We start from the raw sequence: 11,730 nt of genomic DNA on the forward strand, positions 1-11,730 counted from the left end.
TGAGTCGGTCACCCATTCAGTCACTTTGGCATTTTCCTTTTTGATAAGACGATGATTGCCTATCAACAAATATAGAGTTGATAGATGAATAAGTGAATAGTTCTTGCAAATCCCACTTAATACGAAATATCTAAATAAGAATTGATTTGACCGATTGTAACCGATAGCCAAACACGGCTAGCACGATTAGCTTAACTTATTGATAAAAAATAAATTACGGAATATGTAAATAAGAAGTAATTTGACCGATTGTAACCAGTAGCCAAACAAAGGCTAGCACGATTAGCTTAGAATAAACCAATCATGCCCGAGTGTATTATTTGCACTTTCGTGCCGAATACTTTTTCACCTAACTTTTAGTAGTGAAAGTAAAAGTATATATTCCTTGTTATTAAGAATAAATTTCATTGTGTGGATATGCATTAGATTCGAACGTTAGACACTGAGTTGTGAACATGTGATAATCGAATTATTAATAGATAAATAATGGTATGAGTTGATAGCACATTTAGCACTTGGATTCTGTATAAAAGGGGTAAATTTCATTAATTACAATTAAAGTTACTAAAATTTATTTTGTCTCAATTAAGTAACTAAATTTCAATTTAGTTTCTAGCCGTTGACATAATGGCATACAGTTTATCACTGCCCCAAGTTATAGAACTGTTGAAATCAAAACATCTCTTTAACATTTTTAATTTAACGACATTTTCATAACCCTCATTTTACCATTTTTGTTTCTAGGGTGCCATTCGGTATGGAAGATTAGTCATGGTATGGCTTCAACTAACCAATTTTTGTCAATTTGGACGACGATAGGTGATAGAATGTAACAAAGCAGTAAAATCTAAAACTAAATTGAAGTTCAATGACAAAGTTGAGAAGTTAATTCTTGATAATCGTCCGAGGCTGCACGTGACAAGACATGTTAAAAGAATAAATTTAACAAGTATTATCTACTTCTTCTTTAGCCTTTTAAATTTTTATACAAGTGATTCGAAAGTAATTACAGATATGCTTCCCCAATTTTCTGCAACTGCAATTCAATATAACCATTTGGTGTCATGTTTATAAAATCAAATTTTCTCAATTGAAGTTCTAAACATTTCTCTACAACTAAAGTAACAAAGATAAATTGCACAACCAAGCAAGAAAAGAAGTATCATTAGAAGCATTATAAAATCACATCAGCTTTGCAGGAAAAGAAAATTTCTAGCTATTTAATTCACAATTCTTTTTTTACTTGGTAACTTTTGCGAATTCGGTAACTAGGTAGGTAGATAATAATCGACCTTCTTTGACGGCTGGATTATCGTAGCATCGAGAGAGTTTAAGGGAGGAAGAATGGAGTTGGCTAGCTCTTCATTCAATCTAGGAAGTGGAGGCATCTTCTTCATTGTTGGAGTCATGTTGTCCAAGCTGCATATTTCATAATAAAAATATAGATATGAAGTTGATAATCGAAATAAAAGCACAATTTTAGAAAATAAGAATTCCGATGAATGGAAGCATTGAGTGATAATTTATCTCCCGAAAAGAAAGATTTATAAAAGAAAAGGTAAAAATACATGAAAACAGCATCAAGACCAGGTTTGCGACATACTTGTTCAAGATTCTGAAGAGGTTCTCTCGTGCTTTACTCAGTAGATGGAGGTTCTCATGTAACTGAAAAATAAAGGGTAGAGAGAGCATTAGTTTATGTATCTCATAAAGCTTATCTGGAGCAACAAGCTGAAATTAGATCCTTGTAATGATAATCGAAAATATATATCATGAAAGAAAAAGGATATAGTGGATGTTTAGACTAAACCTTAGCCCTTAACTCTGAAAAACAATAATAAACAAGAAAAGAAGTTACTATCGAACACATAGATTTATAGCGGTTCACCTTCAATTGTCCACTCGCCACTGTAGATTTTACAATATCTTCAAGAAGAAGATGATCTCCAATGGGAAATCTCACACCCCTCCGATTTTCAGAAGAACAACACTACCCCTCCCCTTCCATTTTTTAAGGTTGGATACTCGAGATCTTGTTGCAAACAGAGGGATACACAATATATCCCTATACTAAGAAAAACGTCAATCCGCAATCTATGGGATAGGAAAACAACATAATTAGGCTCTACACAGTTCAACACTCAGACAAATATCTAATACAATGGTTTATATCTTAGATATCTAGGAAGCAATGGCGAATCAGGTGAGAATGGGCGGATTTAGGGAGCGACCGCCAAATATAAGGGGAAAAAATTCCGGCAAAGCCAGCACGGGTAGCGGTAGGGGCTCATTCGGTATTGGCTCCGCCCCTGCTAGGAAGACCATATGACCTGAAAATATAGAATTGTTTTCTATTCTTGTTACCCCATGTAAATGTAAATCCCACTACTATGCACAAATCTGAACATTAATCTACAAATCTATTTTACACCCAAAGGCAGCCAAATCCCAACACAAGGAAACGAGCTAGCTAAGGTTTTTGAAGTCGGGAAAAAGTAATTAATATAAAATGAATATATAAATGCTTCACCTGATGAGTGTTCAAATTAGCAGATATCTGTTCGAAGGCCCAACTGTTCTGCTGAAGAAGCTCCCGAGTTACAGCATTGATGCCTACAAAGAGAGGAAGTCGGTTTTAAGCAAGCATAAATCAAATGATTTTTAAAAAATTGGGACGCCTATGATAGTATACTTTCTTAACTAGCATAACTACAGCAAAGATATCAATGGAAAATCTTGAAAGGCATATATATAAAGCATAAGATAGAGCATTTACAAACCGAGTTCACTCAGCAAGCATAAACGAGGACTAAATTGGTAAAACTTGGTTTAATTATATTCAAATAACAAACTATATAATAGACAAATCATGCCAATAATTGGAGAAAAACTGTCATCAATGCTTATCAGTGCCCATGTAAAAGAGTGTTATTGTATGACGTTCATAGTATGACTTTTTGCTCTTTCAATTTGATGTCATCAATAAAGTTTCTAAGACTCAATACCAGGGCCGCTGTATGCCCGATAAATGATAATCCAAGAAAATAAATCGCATTACCCAAAAATATCAAATCAACTATTTTTTACAGTAACTATAGCACACATGAAGGTAAAACTGAGAAAAAAAAAAAAAAAAAAAAAAAAAAACAAACTGATTCCTATAGGAGCTTCAGTGTTTAAATATTTGCAGAACTGACAGCTTATCAAGTACTTGTGCATGTAAAATTCTCGTAAATTCATGTTTTTAACTTTGTACAGATCACTGATATGTGCATATTAAACCATGCCAATCATATCAAATTTGTTTTAATGTGCCCCGCACAGCATTCAATTTTCTCCACCTCGAGACTGATATTTCTCTGTTCTATTTCTATTATATCCACCCCACAAATTCTAGGATCCTGTAAATTAAAAATCATCCAAAATTCTGAGAAGCATTTATCCTCAAATTAATTTTTATAGTTTCACAAAAACTAACACCATTTTCTTAATGCTTTCACACATTGTTTCCACTTACACCAATTGAAATTTCGTTAATTTATATTTAAATTAGCTAAATCCGCAATAAGGATGACGTTTAAGTAACACTCTTATGAGTTTCGTATGTTACGGACTTTATACATAATGAAGTACAATGAAAGTCATGTTGCTTGAGAGTTCCACAAACTCTTTCCACATCCGTTGAATGGACCAAACTAACCATATAGAAGAAAGACCAACTAAAAGGTGTTACGAGTATCTCACATCATGTGTTAATGTGAAGCAACTATATCTAAACTAATTTCTAGTATATTAAAAAGAACTTAAGCTGATAGAAATAAGAGGTACTGTTCAATTAGTAATGTACACACAAAATACTCCAACATTGAAAGAATAATATCTCGCTGCTAATTTCTCCTGTATAACAAGTGTGCAAAACAGCTCAAGATACTCAAATTATATAATGAAGGAAATAAATCGGAATTCAACAAGAAGAAAGGAAATTACGTGCAAGCATGGATGTTTACACATAAAAATTAGTTCATCAAGAAATTTGATTACTGCCATTCAGATAATATTATATATATATATATATATATAGATTATTGACCAAATAAAAAAACTAGATGTATCAAAAGATTTGTCCCAACCATTATATAAGATGCTATCACCATTGTTATTGTTAATCATTCCTGAAGCATGAAGTAAACTCGGCCGGGCCCCCAAACGAGAGGGCTTTGCTAGAGGATCGACAAACTTTTCCTGAGAAAAGAATTTAACATTCCCTTAGCTTGGAGTCAACATAAGTATATGTTTGATATACAGCATTGAAGTATTGAACATTACTTACTTGTATGATGAATAAGATTTGAATTAGTAGATTTTCAAGAATCAACAATCAGAATGAAACACGTTATTCAATTCCTTTACAGTCAACTATTCAAAAGTCTACCTACAAACAAAGCTTTATGCTGTTTCCTCTAAAAAATAAGTGGCTTTTCCTGCTTGAATTGGAAGTAAGGGCACTTCTATCCAACTGTTTTTAAATATGCATGAATATTACTTAATTCGAGTCTGCCTGTAATAACAATTGGTTTAAATATGTTTGTTAGTATTGACTCATAGAGACCTTGAGTTTTAGCTTTCAAAACAAAATAAATTTGAGCCCACATCTCTTGCCATTAAGACAAGCATCTTACTGTTTAGACATATTTACATTCATCTTCTTTTTATGAATTGTTGTTCAATAGCTTTTCTATTTATCTTTTCCATTAAAAATGATATTCTTTAGAATATGGATGGAGATTGAGATTTGATTTTGATTCTTCATCTAAATCCCAAAAATTCAACTTATAACTTACAGATTATTATTCTTTAAGTTACTTTACAGAATATCAAGTGTTTTTGGATACAAATCTTTGTTCATAATGAAATGTGCACAAAAACTACACTCACACAGCACAACCATCCACACAAAAGACAGAAAATGTAAGTGTATTAATACTAGAATTGAAACATAAGATAGAATAATTTCATAACTATTTACCTTTTTATCTTTACTTTTCCTTGAGGCATTAAGATCCTCCTTCCTTCTCTTGCTAGTTTCTTTCTTCTGCAGTTAATCGCATAAAATAATTAAACCGCTAACCTTATTGTGTCGATGGATAAACAGAGTATCAAAATGAAAACATCAAATGACGAAACCCCCCCATATCTCCGCATCACACGTAAGCTTAGCTCAACCGTGCAGAAATTAAATAGTGTAACAAATGCATGGTTGTGCTGCTTTTAGCAGACAAATAATGCAAATGTAGTTGAATACAGATTGAATGAATCAAGACAATTTAACATAGCGGATAATGATGAGGAAACTCACAGTCATCCATCGGTAGCGCAATGCCACATCACGAACTGTCTTATTTTTCAGCTGCACTGCAATCTTTGCATAGCGGATAATGCTCGACTCAGAAGCATATCTGAAGTGTGTTACAAAAGTTACAGTATAAACCCATCTTATGCTTACCGTAAATAAAACCCAACATTAGCATTATGCAAAATGAAACATAGCAAAGAGGTCATCAATGTTAAGTTATTACTAGGAAGACATTAGGATCATGTTGACACGAAAACTCCAGATGGGTTGTGAGTTTGACAAGGTCATTTTCAAGGAACTTGATTAACTAAATATGCCTCAGCACTATGTCATAACCATCTAAACTGGCACAGGTCCTACCAGACATTCAAAAGAAACTTTATTGTCTAGTTTAGACCAAGAAAATTGACTACCTACGCAAACTTCGTATACTATCTATATATGTAAACTTCTACCTTAAATTAAGTCGGGATTCGAGATTGACTAGAAACTTTGCCGACTTTTATAGAGCAAAATTCTCCAATCATCTCCATTATTCATTTTTTCTCTTTTGACCAAACAGAACACAACTATCCACGACAAAGATGTGTAACACAACAAAGGAATCTGTCTGTGTCTCTCTCACCAAAGTGAAAATAATATATTCATAATAACACACATCTGATATGTAAATATACAGAAAAGAGCTAAAGAAAAATTTATCTAAAGGCACCAACCCCCATCCACAGAGGCCTCTCCACCCCCTTACACTTGATACACGAAGTTTCATGATATAATTTCAGCTAAAGATCCATCCCACATTAAAAGAAAATCCTACCAGATACTCAACGTTCATAAGTTAACCGTGCAGGACTAGTGCACATTACGTGTCTGATAACTGATGTCAATGATAATAGATAAAAAGATAAAAGATAAAAAAAGAAGCAGCAGTAAATAAAGATCAAAAAGCATAATAAATATTGGCCAAATGCTTAAATATCTCATGACCTCTAATGCTAATGCACTCTGCTTGCAAGTCGATGTGTGACAACTGACTGCAAGTGTGCAAATGACAACAGCTATGAGAGGATAGGTCCGTAATTACTAGACAGCTAAATATAAATGAAGCTAATATTGTATATCCGAGTTTCACAGATTCCCTTATCAATATAATTGGATATCATGTCTCTCTCACACACCGAAGGCAGTGACTCTCCAGTCGTCCCTTCTTCTGAAGGCGATTTCAAAATATCCGCAGGTAAAAAAATCTTTATGATTTAGAAATTTGTTGATAAACCAATCATCATTAACAGAAAATCCTACCAGATATATGTGCAAAGTTCATTGATTAACCGTGCAAGACTAGTGCAAATCGCGTGCCTGATAAATGAAGCTGACGTCAATAATTAAAGCTAAAAGAAGCAAAGAAAGATTTGCAGCGTAATCACGACTAAAATACTCATGATCTTTAATGCCAAAGCACTCTGCCTGTAAGCCGACGTGTGGCAAATGACTGCAGGAGTACAGATCACAACAGATATGAGAAAATAAGTCCTTAATTATACTAAACAGCTAAGAACGAGTGAAGCCAAGATTTTATATCCCGAGTTTCATAAATTCCCTTATCCACCATAATTCGACATCTCTTCTCCGAATCCAACCACGACCTTCCTTCTTTTCTAAAAGGAAAAAAGAGAGAGAAAAGGAAAAACCAGGAATGAGGACAAATAAATCTCAGGCACTTGAATTTATATACAAACTAATTAATGAATTTCTTCATATAAACATAGTTGGCTGGTTTATCTTTAATCTATGCGATTACAAAATACAAATTTTCACTTCAAAATGGATTATTACATGATAAAAAGCCAATTAAAGTAGTATAAATCACTGTAACCAAGAAAATGACACAAAATTCCACAAGAAGAAACTACAAATGCAAAAACCACTCAGACAAAGGGGCTGGTGACTCAGAAGACAACAAAAATTTTAAAATTCAAAAAAGCAAACTCAAAATTAAGGTAAAATAAAACTTGAACTAAGCACATGATTCAAAATAAACAAACCAATACAGATATGTATGTCTGTTTGTGTGCATGCGTTCATGAGCAAGAACCCACAAAGAAAAGTCTAAACAACATGGATTTATCGAATATAGATTACATTTTCCAATTCTTAAATTTCTTGACAAGAATTAACACAACCAAAGAGAATTAAGCGATGCAAAATTAACTGATAGTTAAAAGCACTATAACCATCTAGAAATCACAGAATCCCACAAGATTCTCATTTCCCAAAAGTAATCTTCATAGAAAATAGAGAAAATTCTTACAAACAAACTGACAAACACGCATACACATGTATCTATGTATGTGTGTGTCTATACATATGAAATCCACTTACTTGGCAAGACCTTCTTCCAAGATAGCTTGTTCTTCTGGTGTCCAGTCCATAGAGATTGTCTGTTGGTGCTGAAACGTGGGGATGGCACTCTCCATTCCATGCACAGAATTTCCATTGTATGAAGTTGAACCATGGCTCTGCTGAGATCCATCTTTGTGCGTTCCACTCATGTGAGCCATAAAACACGCACATGCACAAACAAATATATATTTATATATGGGAAAGCGAGCCTGTAAGTTTAGGATTTCAAGAAAGGGAAAAAAAATACAAGAAAATTGAGACCCTTTGCAGAGAAACCGAGGTTCAAGGGATTGGGATGATAGTTAAACTCAAAGATTCTTTAAGCTGAGATTGAGGGGTTGAAGAGGGGAAAGTAAGGGGAATCTCAAATGCACGTAGGAAGGGAAAGAAAGGGTGACCGTGTAGTGTGTACAAATGTAAGCAAACTTTTGGGGTGCCAATATATATATATATATATGGCATCAAGAAAACTTCATTAAGACGCTCCTACGTGTAAATTTAGTCGAGCTAGTAATTTAAATATCACTAATTAAAATTTCGAACCTGTTGATAAACCAATCATCATTAACAGAAAATCCTACCAGATATATGTGCAAAGTTCATTGATTAACCGTGCAAGACTAGTGCAAATCGCGTGCCTGATAAATGAAGCTGACGTCAATAATTAAAGCTAAAAGAAGCAAAGAAAGATTTGCAGCGTAATCACGACTAAAATACTCATGATCTTTAATGCCAAAGCACTCTGCCTGTAAGCCGACGTGTGGCAAATGACTGCAGGAGTACAGATCACAACAGATATGAGAAAATAAGTCCTTAATTATACTAAACAGCTAAGAACGAGTGAAGCCAAGATTTTATATCCCGAGTTTCATAAATTCCCTTATCCACCATAATTCGACATCTCTTCTCCGAATCCAACCACGACCTTCCTTCTTTTCTAAAAGGAAAAAAGAGAGAGAAAAGGAAAAACCAGGAATGAGGACAAATAAATCTCAGGCACTTGAATTTATATACAAACTAATTAATGAATTTCTTCATATAAACATAGTTGGCTGGTTTATCTTTAATCTATGCGATTACAAAATACAAATTTTCACTTCAAAATGGATTATTACATGATAAAAAGCCAATTAAAGTAGTATAAATCACTGTAACCAAGAAAATGACACAAAATTCCACAAGAAGAAACTACAAATGCAAAAACCACTCAGACAAAGGGGCTGGTGACTCAGAAGACAACAAAAATTTTAAAATTCAAAAAAGCAAACTCAAAATTAAGGTAAAATAAAACTTGAACTAAGCACATGATTCAAAATAAACAAACCAATACAGATATGTATGTCTGTTTGTGTGCATGCGTTCATGAGCAAGAACCCACAAAGAAAAGTCTAAACAACATGGATTTATCGAATATAGATTACATTTTCCAATTCTTAAATTTCTTGACAAGAATTAACACAACCAAAGAGAATTAAGCGATGCAAAATTAACTGATAGTTAAAAGCACTATAACCATCTAGAAATCACAGAATCCCACAAGATTCTCATTTCCCAAAAGTAATCTTCATAGAAAATAGAGAAAATTCTTACAAACAAACTGACAAACACGCATACACATGTATCTATGTATGTGTGTGTCTATACATATGAAATCCACTTACTTGGCAAGACCTTCTTCCAAGATAGCTTGTTCTTCTGGTGTCCAGTCCATAGAGATTGTCTGTTGGTGCTGAAACGTGGGGATGGCACTCTCCATTCCATGCACAGAATTTCCATTGTATGAAGTTGAACCATGGCTCTGCTGAGATCCATCTTTGTGCGTTCCACTCATGTGAGCCATAAAACACGCACATGCACAAACAAATATATATTTATATATGGGAAAGCGAGCCTGTAAGTTTAGGATTTCAAGAAAGGGAAAAAAAATACAAGAAAATTGAGACCCTTTGCAGAGAAACCGAGGTTCAAGGGATTGGGATGATAGTTAAACTCAAAGATTCTTTAAGCTGAGATTGAGGGGTTGAAGAGGGGAAAGTAAGGGGAATCTCAAATGCACGTAGGAAGGGAAAGAAAGGGTGACCGTGTAGTGTGTACAAATGTAAGCAAACTTTTGGGGTGCCAATATATATATATATATATGGCATCAAGAAAACTTCATTAAGACGCTCCTACGTGTAAATTTAGTCGAGCTAGTAATTTAAATATCACTAATTAAAATTTCGAACCACACAAATTACAACAAATTAAATATTGAGTGAGTTAGCACACCCATTGTTTCTCTCTTACCGTCCGATATTTGAGGTGTCATGATTTGAGTGATTCATGCACGTTGTAAAATTATCTATTTAAATCATGATTACTAAATCTCGGATCACCGAAATCACGATACCTCAAATGTAGATTAGGTTAGTCAATTGATTTTTGAGTGTCAACGTGTGAGTACATAGGATGGTCGCAACGCGAGAATTTATTACATGGAATTCTTTCTTTTTCTTTCCAAATGGAATTTAACAGAGAATAGACTGTTTCGTTATTGGGTTTTGTGAGGAAAGAGGAAAATAGTTTCTTTTGTTTAAAGAGAAAGTGGATGCTGACGCATTGACAGCATCTCGCCCTCTTCTCCTTTTGAAAAGAGGATTTGGAGCTTCCTTTTTATTTGTCTTGCCTGATTTATTTATTGGATGGGGGAAAGGTTTTTTTACTTTAAAGTGTGCTCCAATGACCTTTTTAATTTTGTGGTCGATTTTAATAACAATTTGTTTTCCATCTTTAATATTGAGAACTCGACATTGAGTGGAATTTCTTTTCTTGGACTCATTGAGATCTGAACTTTATATTTTAGTCAAATAAAAGTAAATTTGAAATTTATTAAGCACTCTACAAGACAGGTGTTGAGAAAAGTTTGACCATCGAAAGTACATGGATTGGTCCGTCTATGTATATGGGAAAGCGAGCCTGTAAGTTTAGGATTTCAAGAAAGGGAAAAAAAATACAAGAAAATTGAGACCCTTTGCAGAGAAACCGAGGTTCAAGGGATTGGGATGATAGTTAAACTCAAAGATTCTTTAAGCTGAGATTGAGGGGTTGAAGAGGGGAAAGTAAGGGGAATCTCAAATGCACGTAGGAAGGGAAAGAAAGGGTGACCGTGTAGTGTGTACAAATGTAAGCAAACTTTTGGGGTGCCAATATATATATATATATGGTATCAAGAAAACTTCATTAAGACGCTCCTACGTGTAAATTTAGTCGAGCTAGTAATTTAAATATCACTAATTAAAATTTCGAACCACACAAATTACAACAAATTAAATATTGAGTGAGTTAGCACACTCATTGTTTCTCTCTTACCGTTCGATATTTGAGGTGTCATGATTTGAGTGGTTCATGCACGTTGTAAAATTATCTATTTAAATCATGATTACTAAATCTCGGATCACCGAAATCACGATACCTCAAATGTAGATTAGGTTAGTCAATTGATTTTTGAGTGTCAACGTGTGAGTACATAGGATGGTCGCAACGCGAGAATTTATTACATGGAATTCTTTCTTTTTCTTTCCAAATGGAATTTAACAGAGAATAGACTGTTTCGTTATTGGGTTTTGTGAGGAAAGAGGAAAATAGTTTCTTTTGTTTAAAGAGAAAGTGGATGCTGACGCATTGACAGCATCTCGCCCTCTTCTCCTTTTGAAAAGAGGATTTGGAGCTTCCTTTTTATTTGTCTTGCCTGATTTATTTATTGGATGGGGGAAAGGTTTTTTTACTTTAAAGTGTGCTCCAATGACCTTTTTAATTTTGTGGTCGATTTTAATAACAATTTGTTTTCCATCTTTAATATTGAGAACTCGACATTGAGTGGAATTTCTTTTCTTGGACTCATTGAGATCTGAACTTTATATTTTAGTCAAATAAAAGTAAATTTGAAATTTATTAAGCACTCTACAAGACAGATGTTGAGGAAAGTTTGACTATCG

General features: G+C 33.9%; 1 protein-coding gene across 4 annotated transcripts; it reads right to left on the reverse strand.

Annotated features, from left to right (window-relative positions):
* Positions 1–1,042: 1,042 nt before the first annotated feature.
* LOC111378918 lies at positions 1,043–10,913 on the reverse strand. Of its 4 annotated transcripts, none has more exons than XM_023002197.1 (8): positions 10,712–10,913; positions 9,418–9,647; positions 5,357–5,456; positions 5,027–5,092; positions 4,131–4,242; positions 2,531–2,613; positions 1,604–1,665; positions 1,043–1,419 (listed from the first exon to the last, which is right to left on the reverse strand). In XM_023002197.1, the coding sequence occupies exons 2-8, from the start codon at positions 9,594–9,596 to the stop codon at positions 1,269–1,271; spliced, it is 753 nt and encodes a 250-aa protein (XP_022857965.1). In that variant the 5' UTR covers positions 9,597–9,647; positions 10,712–10,913; the 3' UTR covers positions 1,043–1,268. The 4 variants fall into 4 exon arrangements, with proteins under 4 accessions (XP_022857965.1, XP_022857967.1, XP_022857964.1 ...); XM_023002199.1 differs by lacking the exon at positions 9,418–9,647 and adding an exon at positions 7,736–7,977 and having other exon boundaries at positions 10,724–10,792; XM_023002196.1 differs by lacking the exon at positions 10,712–10,913 and having other exon boundaries at positions 9,418–9,848.
* Positions 10,914–11,730: the final 817 nt, after the last annotated feature.

Source organism: Olea europaea, unplaced genomic scaffold (assembly GCF_002742605.1).
Source record: "Olea europaea var. sylvestris unplaced genomic scaffold, O_europaea_v1 scaffold190, whole genome shotgun sequence".
NCBI lineage: Eukaryota > Viridiplantae > Streptophyta > Magnoliopsida > Lamiales > Oleaceae > Olea > Olea europaea.

What these genes read in the sequence shown, in the direction of transcription:
- LOC111378918 (XM_023002197.1), bottom strand. Translation starts at nt 9,596, where the DNA reads ATGGCTCACATGAGTGGAACGCACAAAGATGGATCTCAGCAGAGCCAT. An exon ending in TTGGAAGAAGGTCTTGCCAA is followed by an intron (nt 5,457 to 9,417) that starts GTAAGTGGATTT and finishes AACACACTTCAG; the next exon opens with ATATGCTTCTGAGTCGAGCA. An exon ending in CTAATTTGAACACTCATCAG is followed by an intron (nt 1,666 to 2,530) that starts GTGAAGCATTTA and finishes TTTATTTTTCAG; the next exon opens with TTACATGAGAACCTCCATCT.